The sequence below is a fragment of the Salmo salar genome, chromosome 14 (genome assembly GCF_965601325.2).
Source record: "Salmo salar chromosome 14, fSalSal1, whole genome shotgun sequence".
Classification (NCBI taxonomy): domain Eukaryota; kingdom Metazoa; phylum Chordata; class Actinopteri; order Salmoniformes; family Salmonidae; genus Salmo; species Salmo salar.
The window spans coordinates 33,229,395-33,250,167 of NC_138304.1; the positions used below are offsets into that span (position 1 = coordinate 33,229,395).

General features: G+C 40.8%; 1 protein-coding gene across 3 annotated transcripts in view; it reads right to left on the reverse strand.

Annotated features, from left to right (window-relative positions):
- Positions 1-20,773, reverse strand: part of pcmd1 (Protein-L-isoaspartate O-methyltransferase domain-containing protein 1) — a 25,152-nt gene continuing 4,379 nt past the window's right edge. The window contains exons 2-8 of one of the 3 annotated variants that reach the window (XM_045693655.2): positions 20,529-20,739; positions 18,962-19,284; positions 18,506-18,672; positions 18,157-18,259; positions 10,827-10,998; positions 6,320-6,443; positions 1-5,816 (exon numbers count right to left, since the gene is read on the reverse strand). In XM_045693655.2, coding sequence (XP_045549611.1) covers positions 5,401-5,816; positions 6,320-6,443; positions 10,827-10,998; positions 18,157-18,259; positions 18,506-18,672; positions 18,962-19,101 — 1,122 coding nt within the window. In that variant the 5' untranslated portion in view covers positions 19,102-19,284; positions 20,529-20,739 and the 3' untranslated portion in view covers positions 1-5,400. The remainder of the gene's footprint in view (positions 5,817-6,319; positions 6,444-10,826; positions 10,999-18,156; positions 18,260-18,505; positions 18,673-18,961; positions 19,285-20,528; positions 20,740-20,773) is intronic. The other 2 variants (XM_014140104.3, NM_001173825.1) reach the window with 2 other exon arrangements.

A 20,773-nucleotide genomic window follows, 5' to 3' on the forward strand; every position in this document is an offset into this window, starting at 1 on the left:
TGTGAAGACTGACCTTTATTTTATGTGTGCTGAAACATGTACATAGTGAACAACTGACACAATTTCAAAAATGTACTACCAGCACACTTTGAAATATCAACATGAGCCTGATAAGAAAAAACAGAACAATAGTTTCACCTCTGTACAAATTAATTCAAGGCAAGACCATAAAATTGGCTTGGAATTGTGTCTTTACCGTGGGGACCATTTGGGGAAGCAAACAGAATTGTGTCTTTACTGTGGGGACCATTTGGGGAAGCAAACAGAATTGTGTCTTTACTGTGGGGACCATTTGGGGAAGCAAACAGAATTGTGTCTTTACTGTGGGGACCATTTGGGGAAGCAAACAATCCTATCAAGTGTTAACGTACATATGATAATACATCACATCTGGTGCATGGGGTGACCCAAAATCTCAAGGACTAGGTCTCATAAATGATGTCCAACACATTAACTTTGCAGTTTTACCCATAGTAAATGTGAATTCAACACAGTTTCATGTGTGTACATAATTGAGCATCTGCATTTTTCAGAGATAAGATGACTATCAAAACTACAGTTGCTTTTGAGCCATAAGGCCCTGCTACTTATACAGCATGTGCTAGTTAGTCAATTCTGTGTTAATGCTTACAATTCAAAAAGGTACACAGTATCACCTCTTCACAAAAATACAATAACCAATATAGAAATCAACCAACTCCATTTCAAACCCAAACATTATACGCTACATCAGAATGAGATGGAAGGCATGTTGAACCATAGAACTAACACCAGTGGAGTTTGGATCTAGCCTACATACAAGCACATTACGCAGTGCCTTGTGACAGCAAGAGGGCGCTACAACAACAAACAAATCAAACCCAATCCAAATGATTTTATAACCAAACATACAGTATCAACATAACCATCTGCTTTACTGTTGTCATGTTAATATAAAATAGAACCTCATAATATATCAACAACTATAATTTCAATGCTTTCAAAGCAAGATCAATCATCAGTTTCCAAGTATGTGATAAAACTGAAAAATATCAACACAAATGTAACATCTACCAATGAACATGGGCATGCTATTCTTTTTCAAGCATTAATGGAATGTACTGTAAAAGCACTGCATCATTCTTAGAAGTCACTATGGTCAGAATCAGGGCCGGTTAGAGCCCCCGGAAGCTAGGGGTCTCAACTTACTATTGAGAATAAGAACAGTAGAATACACCAGGTGCAATTTAGAAATGTGAAAATATGCATTTTGAAATATACATCAGCAGTTTCTCTTGATATGTCAGTCACTCAATTGGCCATGTCAGCTAACAATTTTTGATTGGTAATTAGTCTAGTCAGCTATCTAAACTTGTAGTAATCATGGCCAAATAATTGTTTTCTCTCCCCCCATGGCAAAATGTGTAGAATTGCTGAAAACCTGCTTTAAAACTGAAACATTTCCTCTATACCCCATGGAAGAATTTGTAGAATTGCAAGAAATTAACTTTAAAACTACACATTTTCTCTCCACCATCAAGAGGGGGGTCACTAAAATGGTTTGCCGCGAGGTGGGGGGCCCTCCAACCAAATCTCGCTTAGGGCCCCCAAAAGGCTAGAGGTCAGAATGTCCCCCTTTACTTTACCATAAAACCAGTCACTTGACAGGGAGCGGATAACGTGATGGGGTGAATTGGCACTTTAAAAGCTATCACGTAAAAAGGGAGTTTCACAAGAAAATTCTAACTGATACATGTCCAGCTACATGACTCGTATATATGACTCTAGTCCAAAATAAAAAAAATACATACAGAAAAAGTCTAAAGTTTGGACACACCTACTCATTCAAGGGTTTTTCTACATTTTTCTACATTGTACAATAATAGTGAATACATCAAAACTATGAAATAACACATATGGAATCATGTAGTAACTAAAAAAGTGTTAAACAAATCAAAAGATATTTGAGATTCTTCAAAGTTGCCACCCTTTGCCTTGATGACAGCTTTGCACACTCTTGGCATTCTCTTAACCAGCTTCACGAGGAATGCTTTTCCAACAGTCTTGAAGGAGTTCCCACATATGCTGAACACTTGTTGGCTGCTTTTCCTTCACTCATCCCAAACCATCTCAATTGGGTTGAGGTCGGGTGATTGTGGAGGCCAGGTCATCTGATTCAGCACTCTCCATCTTGGTCAAATGGCCTTTACACAGCCTGGAGGTGTGTTTTAGGCCATTGTCCTGTTGAAAAACAAATGATAGTCCCACTAAGCACAAACCAGATGGGATGGTATATCACTGCAGAATGCTGTGGTAGCCATGCTGGTTAAGTGTGCCTTAAATTCTAAATAAATCAATGTCACCAGGAAAGCAACCCCAAAACCATCCCATCTCCTCCTCCATGCTTCACGGTGGAAACCACACAAGCGGAGATCATCCGTTCACCTACTCTGCGTTTCACAAAGACACAGCATTTGGAACCAAAAATCTCAAATTTGGACTCATCAGACCAAAGGACAGATTTCCACCGGTCTAATGTCCATTGCTCATGTTTCTTGGTCCAAGCAAGTCTCTTCTTATTATTGATGTCCTTTAGTAGTGGTTTCTTTGCAGCAATTTGACCATGAAGGCCTGAATCACGCAGTCTCCTCTGAACAGTTGATGTTGAGATGTGTCTGTTATTTGAACTCTGAGAAACATTTATTTGGGCTGCAATTTCTGAGGCTGGTATTCTCTAATGAACTTATCCTCTGCAGCAGAGGTAACTCTGGGTTTGCCTTTCCTGTGGCGATCCTCATAAGAGCCAGTTTCATCATACCGCTTGATGGTTTTTGCAACTGCACTTGACGAAACTTTCAAAGTCCTTGAAATGTTCCAGATTAAGACATGAAGGTCAGCCAAAGTAATGGACTGTCATTTCTCTTTGCTTATTTAAGCTGTTCTTGCCATAATATGGACTTGGTCTTTTACCAAATAGGGCTATCTTCTGTATACTACCCCTACCTTGTCACAAGACAACTGATTGGCTCAAATGCATTAAGAAGGAATGAAATTCCACAAATTAACTTTTAACAAGGAACACCTGTTAATTGAAATGCATTCCAGGTGACTGACTACCTCATCAAGCTGGTTGAGAAAATGCCAAGAGTGTGCAAAGCTGTCATCAAGGCAAAGGGTGGCTACTTTGAAGAATCTAAAATATTAAATATATTTTGATTTGTTTAACACTTTCTTGGTTACTACATGATTCCATATGTGTTATTTCATAGTTTTGATGTCTTCACTATTATTCTACAATGTAGAAGATAGTACAAATAAAAACCCTGGACTGAGTAGGTGTGTCCAAACTTTAACTGGTACTGTACATCAAACCCAGGATGGCAGGTCTCTTTTCATGATTTAGGACTTAACAGAATAAGGTGCTTGTTATTATGGATACTGCCACAGTCCAGAAATAGGATCCCAAAATCTCCCATTATAGTGATTTTGCTGCTGCAAATAGAAAATGCGGTACTATGCAATGTATTGTGAGTTTTTGTGTCATGACCCGCCTCGGGCCATTTGTTGTGGTTTAAAAACACAGTACATATTTTCATACCAGAAAGTAATAGTACATTTATGATCATGTGGGACATCACCTCCAAATGATCAAGAGTGTACAGTATGTTGTGTTGACCAAAGCTGACAAACATTATCTTTAAGATAACACTTACTAATCACTGCACAGCAGTGGATGCCAGTGAGGGGAGGACAATTCATAGTAATGACTGGAATTAAATGATTTCAAATACATGGAGACCATGTAATACATGTGTTATTGTTCTTACCGTCGAGGACCACTTTGGAAACAAGTGTTTTAATTAATACTTTCAAGTGATATCCTCTGGGTCCACATTGTGCATTTTGTTGTATATGTCTGTTGCCCAAAATAAATTCAATTCAATGTGTTTGATACTGCTCCATTCCAAACATTACTATGAGCCTGTCATCCTGTTAGATACTGTTCCATTCCAAACATTACTATGAGCCTGTCATCCTGTTAGATACTGTTCCATTCCAAACATTACTATGAGCCTGTCCTCCTGTTAGATACTGTTCCATTCCAAACATTACTATGAGCCTGTCATCCTGTTAGATACTGTTCCATTCCAAACATTACTATGAGCCTGTCATCCTGTTAGATACTGTTCCATTCCAAACATTACTATGAGCCTGTCATCCTGTTAGATACTGTTCCATTCCAAACATTACTATGAGCCTGTCCTCCTGTTAGATACTGTTCCATTCCAAACATTACTATGAGCCTGTCCTCCTGTTTTAAATGACATCAGCCACCACTGCAGTACAGGATTATTATTATTATTCGAGTCCTATACCCATGACTTTATGGGCCTTGAGTGTTGACGTACTGTAAGTGCTTCAAGGTCTAGATAAAGAGCTGGAGATGATGTGTGGGGGAAAGATTTCTTGAACCCAGAATCAATATGAGACAAGGCCGTTTTCATTCACCATTAGAAAAATCTTAATTCATCAGATTCCCCGTTAGCCTAACTGCTGGTATGATAATTGCAAACCCTTTGCACGTCAACAACAACAACAAAAAAGAGGGAAAAATAAGTCTGGTGGACGAAACAGTCAAGGCAATAAAAATGTATCACCAAATTAAAATGCCTATTACTTAAGAGCAAAGTGAGAGAGAGCAAGAGGATATAACCATTCTAAAAAAATACTTCAGAGATTTAAAAATGCGGTACAAAATAAATTACAAACCAATCTCCCATTGATCTCTCATCGTCACACAGCATTACAATCCCTCTACTCAAACATAACAGTGTGAGGAAAGAACAATGAAAGAATTGCCCCTTCAATGATTCATGAGGAAATGTTTCATAAAATGTTCCATAATAGTCTTCGATTCAAATAGGAAGTGTACATGCATTTTTTTTTTTGGTCTCTGGTTCTTCTATTCAGCAATTGTAAATGTTAATTCAGTAATATCAAGTTCCATAATGCTTCTAGAAAAAGGTTACATGATCATATTGTTAACAAATATAGGTGGCATCTTATTTTATACAATTTCATTTCGTGACAATTTGCTGGAATATTAACATGTGATACAATCTACATCCTCAAAATACCATATTTGAAAAGGATTTTCCATTCAGTAGGCTTTTAAATAAATCTTTGATATACAAATTCAAAAAACAATCGATAACATAAATTCTAACATAACCATATCATAGTAACTATAGAAAATTATCCATGACGACCCAGGAAGTCTCAGTGTCCATTCCATGTTCATATTGAAGAAAAAAAATAATACTACGTCATTCAGTACTGAAAAAAGAGAAAACAGGAGAATGAAGAAAAGCATCTCAGCAGGCATCCATGAGAACGGACGCCAGCAGGTTGAGCAGTCAGTCATTTTTCTCTGTAGTATAACAGATAGGTCTTCAGCGATTCAGGCAGAGGTAAAGTCATGATTTTGTCTCTCAGCACATTCACTGCCTTCAGTATCTCAACGCTGCCAATGTCTCTCTCCTCCTCCTCCTGCTCCTTCTCCTGCTGCTCCTGCGTCTCTTGCTGCTCCTGGTCCTCCTTGTGCTGCTCCTGGTCAATCCGTTCGTCCTCCTCGCTCTCCATGGCTTGGGGGATCAGCTGGTTACCCACAAAGACGTACGTGTTAATGCGTCGCAGCCGGCAACGCCTGCGCTTGCGTTTCTGGGGCGCCCTCTGCACCAGACCTTTGTCAGGACATTCTTCATTGGTCAGATCTCGGAGGGTGCGGCGGATGTAGACGCGAGACAGGTCCTGAAGGCTCCTGACTGTCACTGGGGCTGAGGAGGAGGAGAGGACAGGGACATGGATGGCAGGTCAAATCCCATTAGCCCAATAACATTTCAGTACGCAAGAGCTCGATTATAGGTTAGTCATTTGGAGACAATACTTCAAATACATTTATAGAAAAATAAGTCATGGAAAAATGTCATTACCGTTAATGAAATACTTAGAATTATGCACCAACCCACAGGGTAACTAAGCCTCTAGAGTCAAAGCAAGGTTTTTGTTAGAAATTGGCTCGTCTTAACTTTAAATAAATCCGTTGACTTAAAAAGTGTGGCTTACTTTAAACTTCAAAAGAGAGATAGAAAAAAAAACAAAGGGGTAATTGTTCTGATGTGTCTATTTACAGAGAACAGAATAAATGGTTTGCGTACAGAACAGGGTTATATAATCATTAGTGCACATCGTAGCAAAACTCTTGTATTTTTCTAGTTTGTTGCCTAGTGAATAAGACCCCAGGTTTAAAGTAGAACAGGGGTTAGAGTAGAGAACTCACGGAGCTCTACAGCATCAGGCTTGCTTCCCTCAGCTCTGTTCTTCTGGACCAGAGGAGCGAATGACACGGCCAGGATATTCTTACTCTCCCAGGAACACTGACCAGTCCTGGTGATCTGTATCAGCTGCAACCAGAAAATAAAGAGTGACAGTTACTGTATAGCAACCACAATAACATCAGTCCATTGAGACAACGGAGAACATACCAACCACGTTAACACCAATCCACTAGACAAATAAAATAACATTATATTGGTCGTGTACACAGTTTAGCAGGTTTTGTGTCGGGTGCAGCAAATGCTTTTGTTTCTAGTTGTAATCAATCAATGCAGTAAAAGTCAACAAGCACACAATAATCCAAAATGTAAAACATAATCCCAAATTTGGTTCATCAGTAGACACACTGAGTATACCAAACATTAGGAACACCTTCCTAATATTAAGATGCACCCCCCACACACACACACTTTTGCCCTCAGAACAGCCTCAATTCATTGGGGCATGGACTCTACAAAGTGTCAAAAGCATCCCACTGATCCTGGCCCATGTTGAGTGCAATGCTTCCCACAGTTGTGTCAAGTTGTCTGGATGTCCTCTGGGTGGTGGACCATTCTTGATATACACCGGAAACTCTTGAGCGTGAAACTCAGCACTGTTGCAGTTCTTGACAAAAAACGGTGCACATGGCACCTACTACCCTGTTTAAAAGGCACTTCAATATTTTGTCTTGCCCATTCACCCTCTGAATGGCACACATACACAATCCATTTCTCAATTGTCGCAAGGCTTAAAAAATCTTATTTAACCTGTTTCCTTCCCTTCATCACCACTGATTGAAGTGGATTTAACAAGTGACATCAATAAGGGATCATAGCTTTCACCTGGATTCACCTGGTAAGTCTATGTTATGAAAAGAGCAGGTGTTAATGTTTTTTATACTCAGTGTATATAAATAGGGTACTGGGCAGAGGGCAGGGCACTGGGCAGAGGGCAGGGTACTGGGCAGAGGGCAGGGTACTGGGCAGAGGGCAGGGTACTGGGCAGAGGGCAGGGTACTGGGCAGAGGGCAGGGCACTGGGCAGAGGGCAGGGCACTGGGCAGAGGGCAGGGTACTGGGTGGAGGTCGTATAGTGGTGGCTGTTTAACAGTGATGGCCTGGAGATAAACAGCATCTATCATTCTCTCGGTCCCAGCTTTGATGCACCTGTACTGTCTACGTCTTGTAGATGGTAGTGGGGTGAACAGGCCGTGGCTTTAGTGGCTAAGGTCCTTGATCTTCTTGGCCTTGCTGTGACACTGGGTGCTATAGAGCTCCTGGAGGGCAGGCAGTGTTCCCCCGATGGTGCGTTGGGCTGACCGTACCACCCTCTGGAGAACCCTGAGGTTGCAATTTCTGTAGCGGGTGGTGATACAGTCGATAGGATGCTCTCAATGGTGCATCTGTAGAAGTTTGTGACAGACTTAGGGGCCAAGCCAAATTTCTTCAGTCTTGTGAGGTTGAGGCGGCGCTGTTGCGCCTTCTTCACCACACTGTCGGTGTGAAGGGACCATTTCAGCTCCTTCGTTTTGTTGACATTGATGGAGAAGTTATTTTTCTTGCACCACTCCACCCTGTAGGCTGTCTCGTCATTGTTGGTAATCAGGCCTACTACTGTTGTGTTGTCAGCAAACTTGATGATTAAGTTGGAGACGTGCGTGGCCACGCAGTCATGGGTGAGCAGGGAGTACAGGAGGGGGCTGACCACACACCCATGTGGGGCCCTCGTGTTGAGGATCAGCGTGGAGGAGGTTTTGTGACCTTCCTTCACCACCTGGGATCGGCCCATCAGGAAGTCCAGAACCCAGTTGCACAGGGAGGGGTTCAAACCCAGGGCACTGAGCTTAGTGATGAAGCTTAGTGATGAGCTTAGAGGCCACCAAGGTATTGAAGGCTGAGCTACAGCTGGTGAACAGCATTCTTATATAATTATTCCTCTTGTCCAGGTGGGCTAGGGCAATACAGTGAATTTGGAACGTATTCACACCCCTTGACTTTTTCCACATTTTTTTACGTTACAGCCTCATTCTAAAATGGATTAAATCGTCACCCCCCCCCCCCCCCCCCCAAATCTACACACAATACCTCATAATGAAAAAGCAAAAACAGGTTTTTAGAAATGTTTGCAAATGTATAAAACATATCTTTTTTTTAAATGAAATATGACATTTACATAAGTATTCAGCCCCTTTACTCAGTACTTTGTTGAAGCACGTTTGGCAGCGATTACAGCCTTGAGTCTTCTTGGGTATGACGCTAAAAGTTTATTTGGAGGGTTTCTCCCAATCTTCCTCCTCTCAAGATCTGTCAGGTTGGATGGGGAGCGTTGCTGCACAGCTATTTTCAGGTCTCTCCAGAGAAGTTCGATCGGGTTTAAGTCCGGGCTCTGGCTGGCACACTCAATGACCGATCCTGTAGAGGTTTAAACACCAATCTACTAGACACATACCAACCATGTTAACACCAACCCACTAGATGCATACCAATCCTGTTAACACCACCATTCCACTAGACCAGAGGGGTATCCTACAAATCAGGTTAGAGAAGATAGCGAGGTAACTTTGGTCAACTCCGAGTTCAACTGCGGACTCCAATACGAAAGTGGCTGACCTTTTAGCTAGCTACATTTTTATGGCAATGAATCCTTCAATAATAACCTGCTCCGGGCAGGCTGACTCCTCACGGCTGACTCCTCACGGCTGACTCCGCTTACCCTGAATGAAGTGATTGAGCTGCGAGTTGATGACGAATGAAATCAGATTCCCTCCCTCTTGCAAAGAATTTGCATCATAATCATCACCTTCATATGAGGAAGACTGATTAAATATTTTATTAATCAAGTGTTTTTTGGTGGTAAAAAAAATTGTAGTGGTGGAATATATCACATTACACATTTAGTAAAGACAAAATGCATTTAAAACTTCACACAATGTAACATCTTTGTATGACTTAATCATTTAAAAAAATATATTCATATGTGTGGGAAAAAAGGTGTTTGTGCACACCAAAGACGGCATTACCAGTAAGTCATAAAATAAAGACGGCGCTTCTGAAAGCCTACTTCACGCCATAGCCTGCTGAATTTGCAAGATACATTTCCTTTCATTTTGATTTCGGCACAAATTAAAATGTGTCACTCACTCGCCCATGGATTTATGTTTCAGCATTGTCTGAATGAAGAGTTGGGCATTTGACTAGCCATGTGTGACATGCACGCGCAGTCACAAGCCTGCTAGAGTTAGCAGCAGTTGGACAATCAATATCCACCGTCATAATGCGGATGAAGCCTGAGCTGGAATGTGAATCTAACTTGAAGCTGGTTAGCTTTAGAAAACCCAGAGTAGATCTAGCTTGCAGGGTCCCCAATTACACTCAGCCGCAGACCGATTTTTTCTTGAGCGGATGGTCAGGGGGCCAGAACACAATTATAAATAATTTGTACACTGCAAAATTGACCGCAAGAAGCCCAAACAGATACAGTATTTGACAAACATAGAATCCTTTAAAACCTTGATTACATTGGAATACGACCACCAATGCCTCTCTAGTTATGTGTGGGAATATTTAAAATCACTGAGCTGATTTCTTGGTGATTTGACAGTCTTAATCTTCAACAACGATTTAGGATGTTGTTTATTTTTTTTTATTAGAAAGCTTGGGGGGGGCAAATACAAATCAGGTCGAATTTGGAGTACCCAGCACTAGACAATGGAACAGTTATACCAACCATAACACCACCACCAATAGAAGAGGGACAAAACCACATGTATTATATGCATCTTTAGTTCCACACCAGAAAGGGACATGGGTGCCTTCAAATATCTACTTGACAAAAAGCTGGTTTTGGCCATCACATGAAGGTGTTGATCCAGAGGAACTGTGGTGGACCTGAGCTTCTGAGCTGCCTCAGCCCTTGGCCTCAATTCTCCACATCAAAACTTTCCCCCTCTTTATTGCACCACCACACCAACCTGGCAATGCAGGAGTTCCAACTGTTTTCTGAAAAACAACATAAGCAGCTAGACTTTCCATTTCACAAGATGACAGACTGTGTGGGCTTGTGCAAGCCCTTCAAAAATGTTATTTCTCTGCTTGAGTGCCACACAACGTCATCCTTTTTCTAAAGTGTTTTTGCTATTTTCCAATTTGTTAGAGGACAAAATAGACCAGACTGATGGCGTAAGTACCAGTTCAGGGGCTTCTGAGGCACAATAACGATGGCTGGGTATCGTAACATCATTGGTCATGCAGGCCCTGGCTGTTTCACTAACAGCATCCCAAATGGCACCCTATTACGTATATAGTGCACTTCTTTAGATAAGGGCCCATAGTGCTCTGGTCAAAAGTAGCGCACTATATAGTGAATAAGTTGCCACTTCAGACGCAGCCTCTGATTACCAACGCAGACGGCACCATCATGAATAATGATGTTTATGATTTCTGCATTATTCAGAGACATTCTACCGCTTACCTGATCCTCTATAGGCATCACTAGAATACCCCCAACTTTGAGCAGGATTTTCATGTAATTTTCATGATCCTTCTGCACCCCCGCACCACAGTAGATACGGTCGTATTGGTGGCTGTCTGACGAGATCTCCAGACAGTTGCCCACCACAAAGATGGGTTCACAGAAGTCAAACCTGACAAAAACAAAATAAAGTAAAAAGGTAATAAATGCAAGCCAAAAGGCATCCACGAATAATGTGTTTTTCAATCAGTCAGAAAAATGTAAAAAAGATTTCAACGCCTTAAAATGTATTCAAATGGCAAGACACGTCTTAAAAGATGCTGTCCAGGATCTTTAGCACTTACAAATTCGTAACATATTGTATGAATTAGTATTTGTAACATACCATAGGAATTGAACATAAAATTATATATGTACAAGTAAAAAGTTTGGACACACCTACTCATTCAAGGATTTTTCTTTATTTTTACTATGTTCTACATTGTAGAATAATAAACTATGAAATAACACAAATGGAATCATGTAAATATATATTTTTTTAAACAAATCAAAATATATTTTATATTTGAGATTCTTCAAAGTAGTCACTCTTTGCCTTGATGACAGCGTCACACACTCGTGGCATTCCCTCAACCAGCTTCGAGGTAGTCAACTGGATTGCATTTCAATGGACAGGTGTGCCTTGTTAAAAAACTTAATTTGTGGAATTTCTTTCCTTCTTAATGCGTTTGAGCCAATCAGTTGTGTTGTGACAATAGGGGTGGTATACAGAAGATAGCCCTATTTGGAAAAAGACCAGGTCCATATTATGGCAAGAACAGCTCAAATATGCAAAGAGAAACGACAGACCATCATTACTTTAAGACATGAAGGTCAGTCAATCCTGAACATTTCAAGAAATTCTGAAGTTTCTTCAAGCGCAGTCGAAAAACCATCAAGCGCTATGATGAAACTGGCTCTCATGAGGACCGCCACCGATTTATTTAGAATTCAAGGCACACTTCACCAAAATGGCTACCACAGCATTCTGCAGCAATATGCCTTCCCATCTGGTTTGCACTTAGTGGGACTATCATTTGTTTTCAACAGGACAATGACCCGACAATGACCCAACACACCTCCACAATCACCGACCTCAACCCAAATGAGATGGTTTGGGATGAGTTGGACCGCAGAGGGAAGGAAAAGCAGCCAACAAGTGCTCAGCATATGTGGGAACTCCTTCAAGACTTTTGCAAAGCATTCCTCATGAAGCTGGTTGAGAGAATGTCAAGAGTGTGCAAAGCTGTCATCAAGGCAAAGGGTGGCTACTTTGAAGAATTGCAAATATATTTTGATTTGCTTAACACTTTTTTTGTTACTACATGATTCCATATGTGTTATTTCCTAGTTTTTATGTCTTCACTATTATTTTATAATGTAGAAAATAGTCAAAAATTAAGAAAAACGCTGGAATGAGTAGGTGTGTCCAAACTTTTGACTGGTACTAAACTCAGAAAAAAAAGAAACGTCCGCTCACCGTCAACTGCGTTTATTTTCAGCAAATTTAACATGTGCAAATATTTGTATGAACATAACAAGATTCAACAACTGAGACATAAACAAGTTCCACAGACATGTGACGAACAGAAATGGAATAATGTGTCACGGAACAAAAAGGGGGGGGGGGGGGGGGGGGTCAAAATCAAAAGTAACTGTAACAGTCAGTATCTGGTGTGGCCACCAGCTGCATTAAGTACTGCAGTGCATCCCCTCCTCATGAACTGCAACAGATTTGCCAGTTCTTGCTGTGAGATGTTACCCACCTCTTCCACCAAGGCACCTGCAAGTTCACGGACACTTCTGGAGGGAATGGCCCTAGCCCTAGCCCTCACCCTCCGATCCAACAGGTCCCAGACGTGCTCAATGGGATTGAGATCCGGGCTCTTCGCTGGCCATGGCAGAACACTGACATTCCTGTCTTGCAGGAAATCATGCACAGAACGAGCAGTATGGCTGGTGACATTGTCATCCTGGAGGATCATGTCAGGATGAGCCTGCAGGAAGGGTACCACATGAGGGAGGAGGATGTCTTCCCTGTAACACACAGCGTTGAGATTGCCTGCAATGACAACAAGCTCAGTCCGATGATGCTGTGACACACCGCCCCAGACCATGACGGACCCTCCACCTCCAAATCGATCCCACTCCAGAGTACAGGCCTTGGTGTAACGCTCATTCCTTCGACGATAAATGCGAATCCGACCGCAACTCGTCGGAGAAGAGCACTTTTTGCCAGTCCTGTCTGGTCCAGCGACAGTGGGTTTGCGCCCATAGGCGACGTTGTTGCCGGTGATGTCTGGTGAGGACCTGCCTTACAACAGGCCTACAAGCCCTCAGTCCAGCCTCTCTCAGCCTATTGCGGACAGTCTGAGCACTGATGAAGGGATTGTGCGTTCCTGGTGTAACTCGGGCAGTTGTTGCCATCCTGTACCTGTCGAACAGGTGTGATGTTCGGATGTACCGATCCTGTGCAGGTGTTGTTACACGTAGTCTGCCACTGCGAGGACTATCAGCTGTCCGTCCTGTCTCCCTGTTGTGCTGTCTCAGGCGTCTCACAGTACGGACATTGCAATTTATTGTGGCTCAGTTGGTAGAGCAGAGCAGTTGGTAGAGCAGTTGGTAGAGCAGTTGGTAGAGCAGTTGGTAGAGCAGTTGGTAGAGCAGTTGGTAGAGCAGTTGGTAGAGCAGTTGGTAGAGCAGTTGGTAGAGCATGGTTTTTGCAACGCCAGCATGGTGTGTGCAACGCCAGGGTTGTGGGTTCGATTCCCACCGGGGGCCAGTAATTAAAAAAAAAAAAAAAAAAATGCATGAAATGAAATGTATGCATTCACTACTGTAAGTCGCTCTGGATAAGAGCGACTGCTAAATGACTAAAATGTAAATGTAAAATGTATTTCCCTGGCTACATCTGCAGTCTTCATGCCTCCTTGCAGCATGCCTCAGGCACGTTCACACAGGTGACCAGGGACCCTGGGCATCTTTCTTTTGGTGTTTTTCAGTCAGTAGAAAGGCCTCTTTAGTGTCCTAAGCTTTCATAACTGTGACCTTAATTGCCTACCGTCTGTAAGCTGTTAGTGTCTTAACAACCGTTCCACAGGTGCATGTTCTTTAATTGTTTATGGGTTCATTGAACAAGCATGGGAAACAGTGTTTAAACCCATTACAATGAAGATCTGTGAAGTTATTTGGATTTTTATGAATTATCTTTGAAAGACAGGGTCCTGAAAAATGGACGTTTATTTTTTTTGCAGATACACACACACACACACACCAGTTGAAGTCGGAAATGTACATGCACCTTAGCCAAATACATTTCAACTCAGTTTTTCACAATTCCTGACATTTAATCCAAGTAAAAATTCCCTGTCTTAGGTCAGTTAGGATCACCACTTTATTTTAAGAATGTGAAATTTCAGAATAATAGTAGAGAGAATGATTCATTTCAGCTTTTATTTCTTTCATCAGTATTTGGTAGCATTGCCTTTAAATTGTTGAACTTGGGTCAAACGTTTCAGGTAGCCTTCCACAACCTTCCCACAATAAGTTGGGTGAATTTTGGCCCATTCCTCATGGCAGAGCTGGTGTAACTGAGTCAGGTTTGTAGGCCTCCTTGCTCGCACATGCTTGTCAGTTCTGCCCACAAATGTTCTATAGGATTGAGGTCAGGGCTTTGTGACGCCAACTCCGATACCTTGCCTTTGTTGTCCTTAAGCCATTTTGCCACAACTTTGGAAGTATGCTTGGGGTCATTGTCCATTTGGAAGACACATTTGCAACCAAGCTTTAACTTCCTGACTGATGTAAGTTTACATACACTTAGGTTGGAGTCATTAAAACTAGTTTTTCAACCACTCCACAAATTGTGCATGACACAAGTCATTTTTATGAGGTAGTAATATATATATATATATATATATATATATATATATATATATATATATATATATATATATATATATATGAGGTACAATATCCATTTCAATTCATATTTTTGGTTTATATAAAATGTACGTGTGGGATGCCACTCAAAAGAAAAACAAAAGTAAGAAATACATAGAGTTTAAGTAATAATAAATGCAGTATTAACCCCCCCCCCAAAAAAAATATACAAGTGGGCCTCCACCCCCAACCTCCCCTCCTATTCACCAAGCCAATATGTCTCCATCCAACCACAGTATATTTGTCCAGGCCTCAATTGTTCTTTGACTAGCACCATTAGTTATTGCTGTCGATAATTCTAATGTTTAACATCTAATAGTAACTGTATCCACTGGCAAATTGGGAGAGAGTGAGGTGAATGCCATCGAAGAGCCAACATCAGTAATTGTCTTTGATTGATTGATTCAAGGAGCTATGATCATTAAGTAACATAATAGATGAAAAGCATTTAACTGCAGGGCACACCCACATGATATGAAAGAATGTCCCTACTTGATTTACGGGACACAGTGAACAGTTGGGACGAATGTCATCGTAAAATGTTTCCTCTGTCTTAAATAAAGTCTGTGAACAAATGTAAAATGTTTAAGTTTATGGTTTAGATTACAGGATGCAAAGGTCATATATTTACATATTCTGTTCGAGTTAAAAGGGTTGTTCAGATTGAATTAGATCTGGGGTCCATACTTTCTTAATGGCTAACTCAGAATATGAGCTTCCCAAAAGTTGTTTATATATTATAGAGATCAGTCCTTTTGGGAGCCCAGACAATATATTTTTAAATCCCATAATTGGATAGTTCAATAGTTGGGTTTCCCAAGGGCCTCCATAGGCTAGCATAGCTGACCTAAATTGTAAATATATACATTTTTTTGAATTACAGTTCATTTAAGGAAATAAGTCAGTTGAAATAAATTCATGAAACGTGGGACCAACACTTTACATGTTTTGTTTATATTTTTGTTCATTGTAGTAAAATATAATCTGTGTATAATGAGATGAAGTGATCAGTAGATTTGAAAGAAATGTGTGTTCTTTCCTTTGATAGATGAAATGCCTTGTGCAGGGGTTCCATGGATAATAAAAATAGCAAAGTAGAAATGGGATCGCCTTGTCTGCTGCTTCTATTGATTCTGAAAGGAGAGGAGCAGATATTGCCTGTTATAACTATGGCTGAGGAATTGGCATATAGCATTTTAATCATATTAATGAAATTGGAGACAATTCCCATAGGTTCTAAGACAGACCAGAGATGACCATTCTAGTCTATTAAAAGCTTTTTCTGCATCGAGCGATTAAGCAGCCCAAGGAGCTGTTGTTTCAGCCCAAGGAGCTGTATGTATTTAATATCTGTAATAATCGATGGAGGTTATCCAAGGAAAAAGCTTTTTTAACAAACCCATCCTAATTGATCACAAAATTTGAAATAGTGCTCAGAAGAAATACCATCCCATCCAGGTCATTTGCCTTTATTTGTGCTATCCAATGCCCTTTTGTGTTGATCGAGAGAGATTTGGGCTCCCAGAGAGGTAGCTTCCTCTGTTGAGAGAAGAGGAGTTCTTAATTATTTTAGAAAGGATAGTCTGGCTTGGTGTGGATTTACAATCAGAGGTGTACAATTCTTTATAGAAGCGGGAGGATCTTTGAGGAATTTGGGTTCTGATAGTAATTTCCCTATTTCAGATTCAATAGTTGCTATATCAGCTAATTGATCATTACTGCATAGCTATTTGGCCAGTAAACGACTGAGACGATTACCATGGAATTAATGGTTGAGTCTAACTCGATGGATGGCAAATTCTGCTCTCTGTGTTATTAATAAATTAAGCTCGGTCTTGACTTAGAAAAGAGTAATAGCTACCTGGTCTGAAAAGTGTTTGTTGAGAACACTAATGCAAATAACGACATTTCCAATTCTGCTATCTTTTTTAAATTGTGATTTAGTCAACACAGATGCAAATGCAGTTCCATTATTTTTATAAAATCTATGATGGCATCCCATAGAATCCGGGGTTCATCGACTGAATTTTTATTGATCATTATGAATTCATTTAGTTCAATTTCAAATTGATCACAGAATGTAGGAGTTTGTAGTAATGAAACATTGAAATGGCATCTTGTTGCTTAGGAGATTCTGAAATTTTAAGTTGGTAGTAGTAAGCATGGTTTGTCCCGCATGTCCAAAATGGCATTCATGTCTGTCCCGATAACCAGATCAAATTCAGTTAATTTTGACAATATGCTGTTCAGAGAATCAAAAAATGTAGGATCATGAGTTTGGAGTGTACACATTAATAAAAGGCCATTTTCTTTCCATTATGGATACATTTAAGGAAAGTGATTCCGCCTTCTTGGCCTTCGCCTTTACCCAAGATGGTGATTTTGAGTTTCATATGTATCATTATGATTACACCTTTAGTTCTGTTTGGGGCTGATGAAAAAGCAGCCGGTTTATACAAATGGTTCTCTATTCTATGTGCATCCTTTTAGAGTAGGTGTGTTTCTTGGAGCATTGCCATATCAATATGGTTTCTTGCTAGGACATCAAGATAGCTGGAACATTTGATAGGACTATTAAGGTTTTTCAAATTCCAAGAGAGAATAGCTAGCATTGCCATTGTTTTTCAAAAAACAATTCATTATTAATGATGTATCTTTAGTGTTAATAAGCCTATGGATGTGAAACAAAAATCAGGACCCACAGGGGAACCAACCCATTGGTCGTTCCCCACCCAGAACCCCCCTAGACCCCCAGCCCTCTTGCCCTGGTTCTCCCCTACCTGCACTATCATTACAGGGTTGCAGCATAACGGTGAGTGGCAGATTTACATATGAAATCTCTAAAGCAGCATATTTTGGGGGTTATTGAGAAAGAAAGAAAAGGTAAAACATAAAATAAGTAACCATTTAACCTTTCAGACCTTTAAAGTTAAGTTTGCAGACTTGTTGAGTTAGGGTGGGTAATGAAGAAAAATAAAGGAAAAAAGTATTTGTATTAAGCATTTATGTGCTCTATACTATGTACAAAAAAAGACGGTATCTACAAGAAATGCAGTCTATAATCTATATCTTCACAATAATTAATCATGGCCTGTAGGCCAAGTCCTCCCTTGGTGATAAATTCAGTAGCGGAAACAGAGGGGGAAAGTCAACAACAAAAAAATAAAATAAAAGGCTGAAATTATACAAAAGCTCTGGAGCATCACTGTAAGGCAATTTCCATGTCTGAAAATTGGCAGGCAGATAAATACTAACTGAACTGCATCTAGTTATTTAACCAGAGTTTCACTGCATGCACCATTACACCCTATATAACATGTGTAACGTTTTGATTAAGCTTCCAACTCACTTATCAAAGCTGTCACTATTCTTGATGAAGTCATCTAGTTTCTCCTTGGCGTATTCCACCACATCCGTATGGAGCTCCACTCCATGGTTCACACCAAATGGACCTGCAAAAAAACAATTAAAAGTTAATTTGCAGTGATTACACATACCTTACGACCGGTTAGGTGGGTCTGCGTTTGACTTCGTATGCTATCCATGTGTGTTGCCTTGTGTTATTTAAGCATAGGTTAACTCATTAGGGCTAGAGCATTGATGTATACCATCACCATAGTTAATCAAGATTTAAATGAATGTCTCAACACATCGTAGAGAGGAAAAGTATTTAATTAAACAAACAGAGGCATCGTTACCTATTATGAGTCCCACCATGGTGCTGAGGTATCCAGTCCCACTGCCCAGATTGAGGAAGGACAGTCCCTGCTGGAGCTTCAGAGCCTCCATCACCTCAGAGTAGATACAGGGGGCAGAAAGGTGGATGTTGCCATGCTTCCATGCCAGGTCCTTGTAGGCATTGTCCCTGTATTATAGGTAAGGAGGGTTATTGAGAAACACCATTATGTTAGCTCCAGGAAAATGTTTACTAAGATAAAACAATTTTGTACAGAGCATTATAGGTACCAAGGTTGGGGCAATACCTTTTCAATTCAGTTGATTCAGGAAATAAACTGAAATTCACATTGTATTTTTTCCTTATGAGAAAAATGTGGAATTGGAATTTTTGTTTCCTTCCTGAATTGAAATGGACCCCAAACCTGATGTTGATAAAACTGGAGCGGTTGTATAGAGCATTAAGGGTAGTGTAGTACCTGTAGCCATCCAGGTAGTAGTCCCCGCGGTCTATGGCCCTGAAAGCCTGCTCCACGCGACCTGTACGGATGTACTGCGCCTCCTTCAGGTTGTCAATCAGATCATCGTTGTCCTCCCCGGCGCTCACTGCACCCCCCATGGCGAGAAAGAAACGGTAGAGCAAAAAGAGGGTGCAAAACTCTTCTTTCCACAAGTGGAACACTGTGTTGTCTTCTTAGCGGGGCATGGAGCGATGAAGAGGACAGTGGGACACCTGAGGGACTGAGTGGTTGTGTTCTTCTTCCCTGAAGGACACTTCACACCATTGTCATATCAAGATAGGCTAACTCCAGGGAATTGAGAGAGAGGGAGACAATGATAAAAGAGAGAGAAGATGATAAGTATAGCAGGGGGTGTCAGTCTATGGAGAAACCATAACTACGCAGCCCAGAGGTCAATACCCATGTAGCTACAGATAGTGCAAAGCAAGCAACTATGGAGAAAAATATATGTTGTGAATTACTGTGTAAGCACATGAAGCTAGTGGTAACCAAAATTGTTATGAGTTTATTGAAGTTAACTACAATGAGATCTTCATGAATAATTCTGTAAAACTGATGAAGTATAGTATCCTGTCTTTATGAAGCGTGAAAAACACTACGGGACGGGTAGCTACTTATCATTTCAGTTACTAAAAAACATACGTGAAAAACCTAGCATGAGTCAAATGAGTATGGTCTGTGAGGAGATCATAAAGCCCATCTACAGTGTATGAAAGACGCAGCAGAGAAAGACACGTTTTGAATTCTCTATCAGCCTTCTCAGCATCTCCACCTAACACATCTGAGTCAGCTAATAAAGATTACATTCAGAGGTGACATTGTAGTACAGTAGCTAGTAGGGCTTGTGGAGAGGTAATTTTCCATTGGCTCTTCTTTCACACACTGGCAAAATACATAATTGATTCATTCTCACCCTTGTATGATAGTACTGTGTTACAGGAGCAAATTTTTGTTCTGGTTTTATTCATCCATCCCTGAAATGCATAGTCCTTTGAGTTTTCAGCAACCAAAGAAAAGGGCTGTCAAAATGGGTCAAGCAGTAAAGGTATTCCACCAGCAGTAAAGGACTGAGTAGAGTACTGCACTGCACTGCAGCCATGCATGCTGCTGCTGACAAGCCTATGACTTGTCTTAAACATACAGACAGAGAAGGGTGGGAGCTAATTTAGTTACCTAAAATAGGTACATGTGGTTTGAACTTGACCTGAAATCCTGCAATAGATTCAGATAACCTAGTTAGCTAAATATACACACAGAGAGAAATTACATTCGCCTATGCATTAAACACCTATGTTCAGGGCCGCATTCAGTTGGGCAAAGTTGTGGACCGTTCAAATAAGCTAGAAATATCCCATGTAGAACAAACACACCTCTAACAAGTAGAAGATGGCACCAGCCGATTGTGTTTTTTTGTTTGTTTGCAATGTTTGTAACTAGTTTTTTAACTTATTTTGTACATAATGTTGCCGCTACCGTCTCTTATGATCGAAAATCATTTCTGGACATCAGGACTGCGATTACTCACCACGGACTAATAGAATCCTCTTTTTCCTTTCACGACTCTGACGAGCCCGATGCGAAGGATACACTGCTTCCTCGGGAACAAGCCCTGATTCCTGTGATCTGCGTGAAGAGGAGGCGGAGAAAGAGGGGCCGAAGGTCGGGCTGCCTTCTGAGAATTCGTAGGCGATCGAATAAACCCCCACTTCCCTCCATTCTGCTAGAAAACGTGCAATCTTTGGACAATAAAATTGACGAGTTACGCGGAAG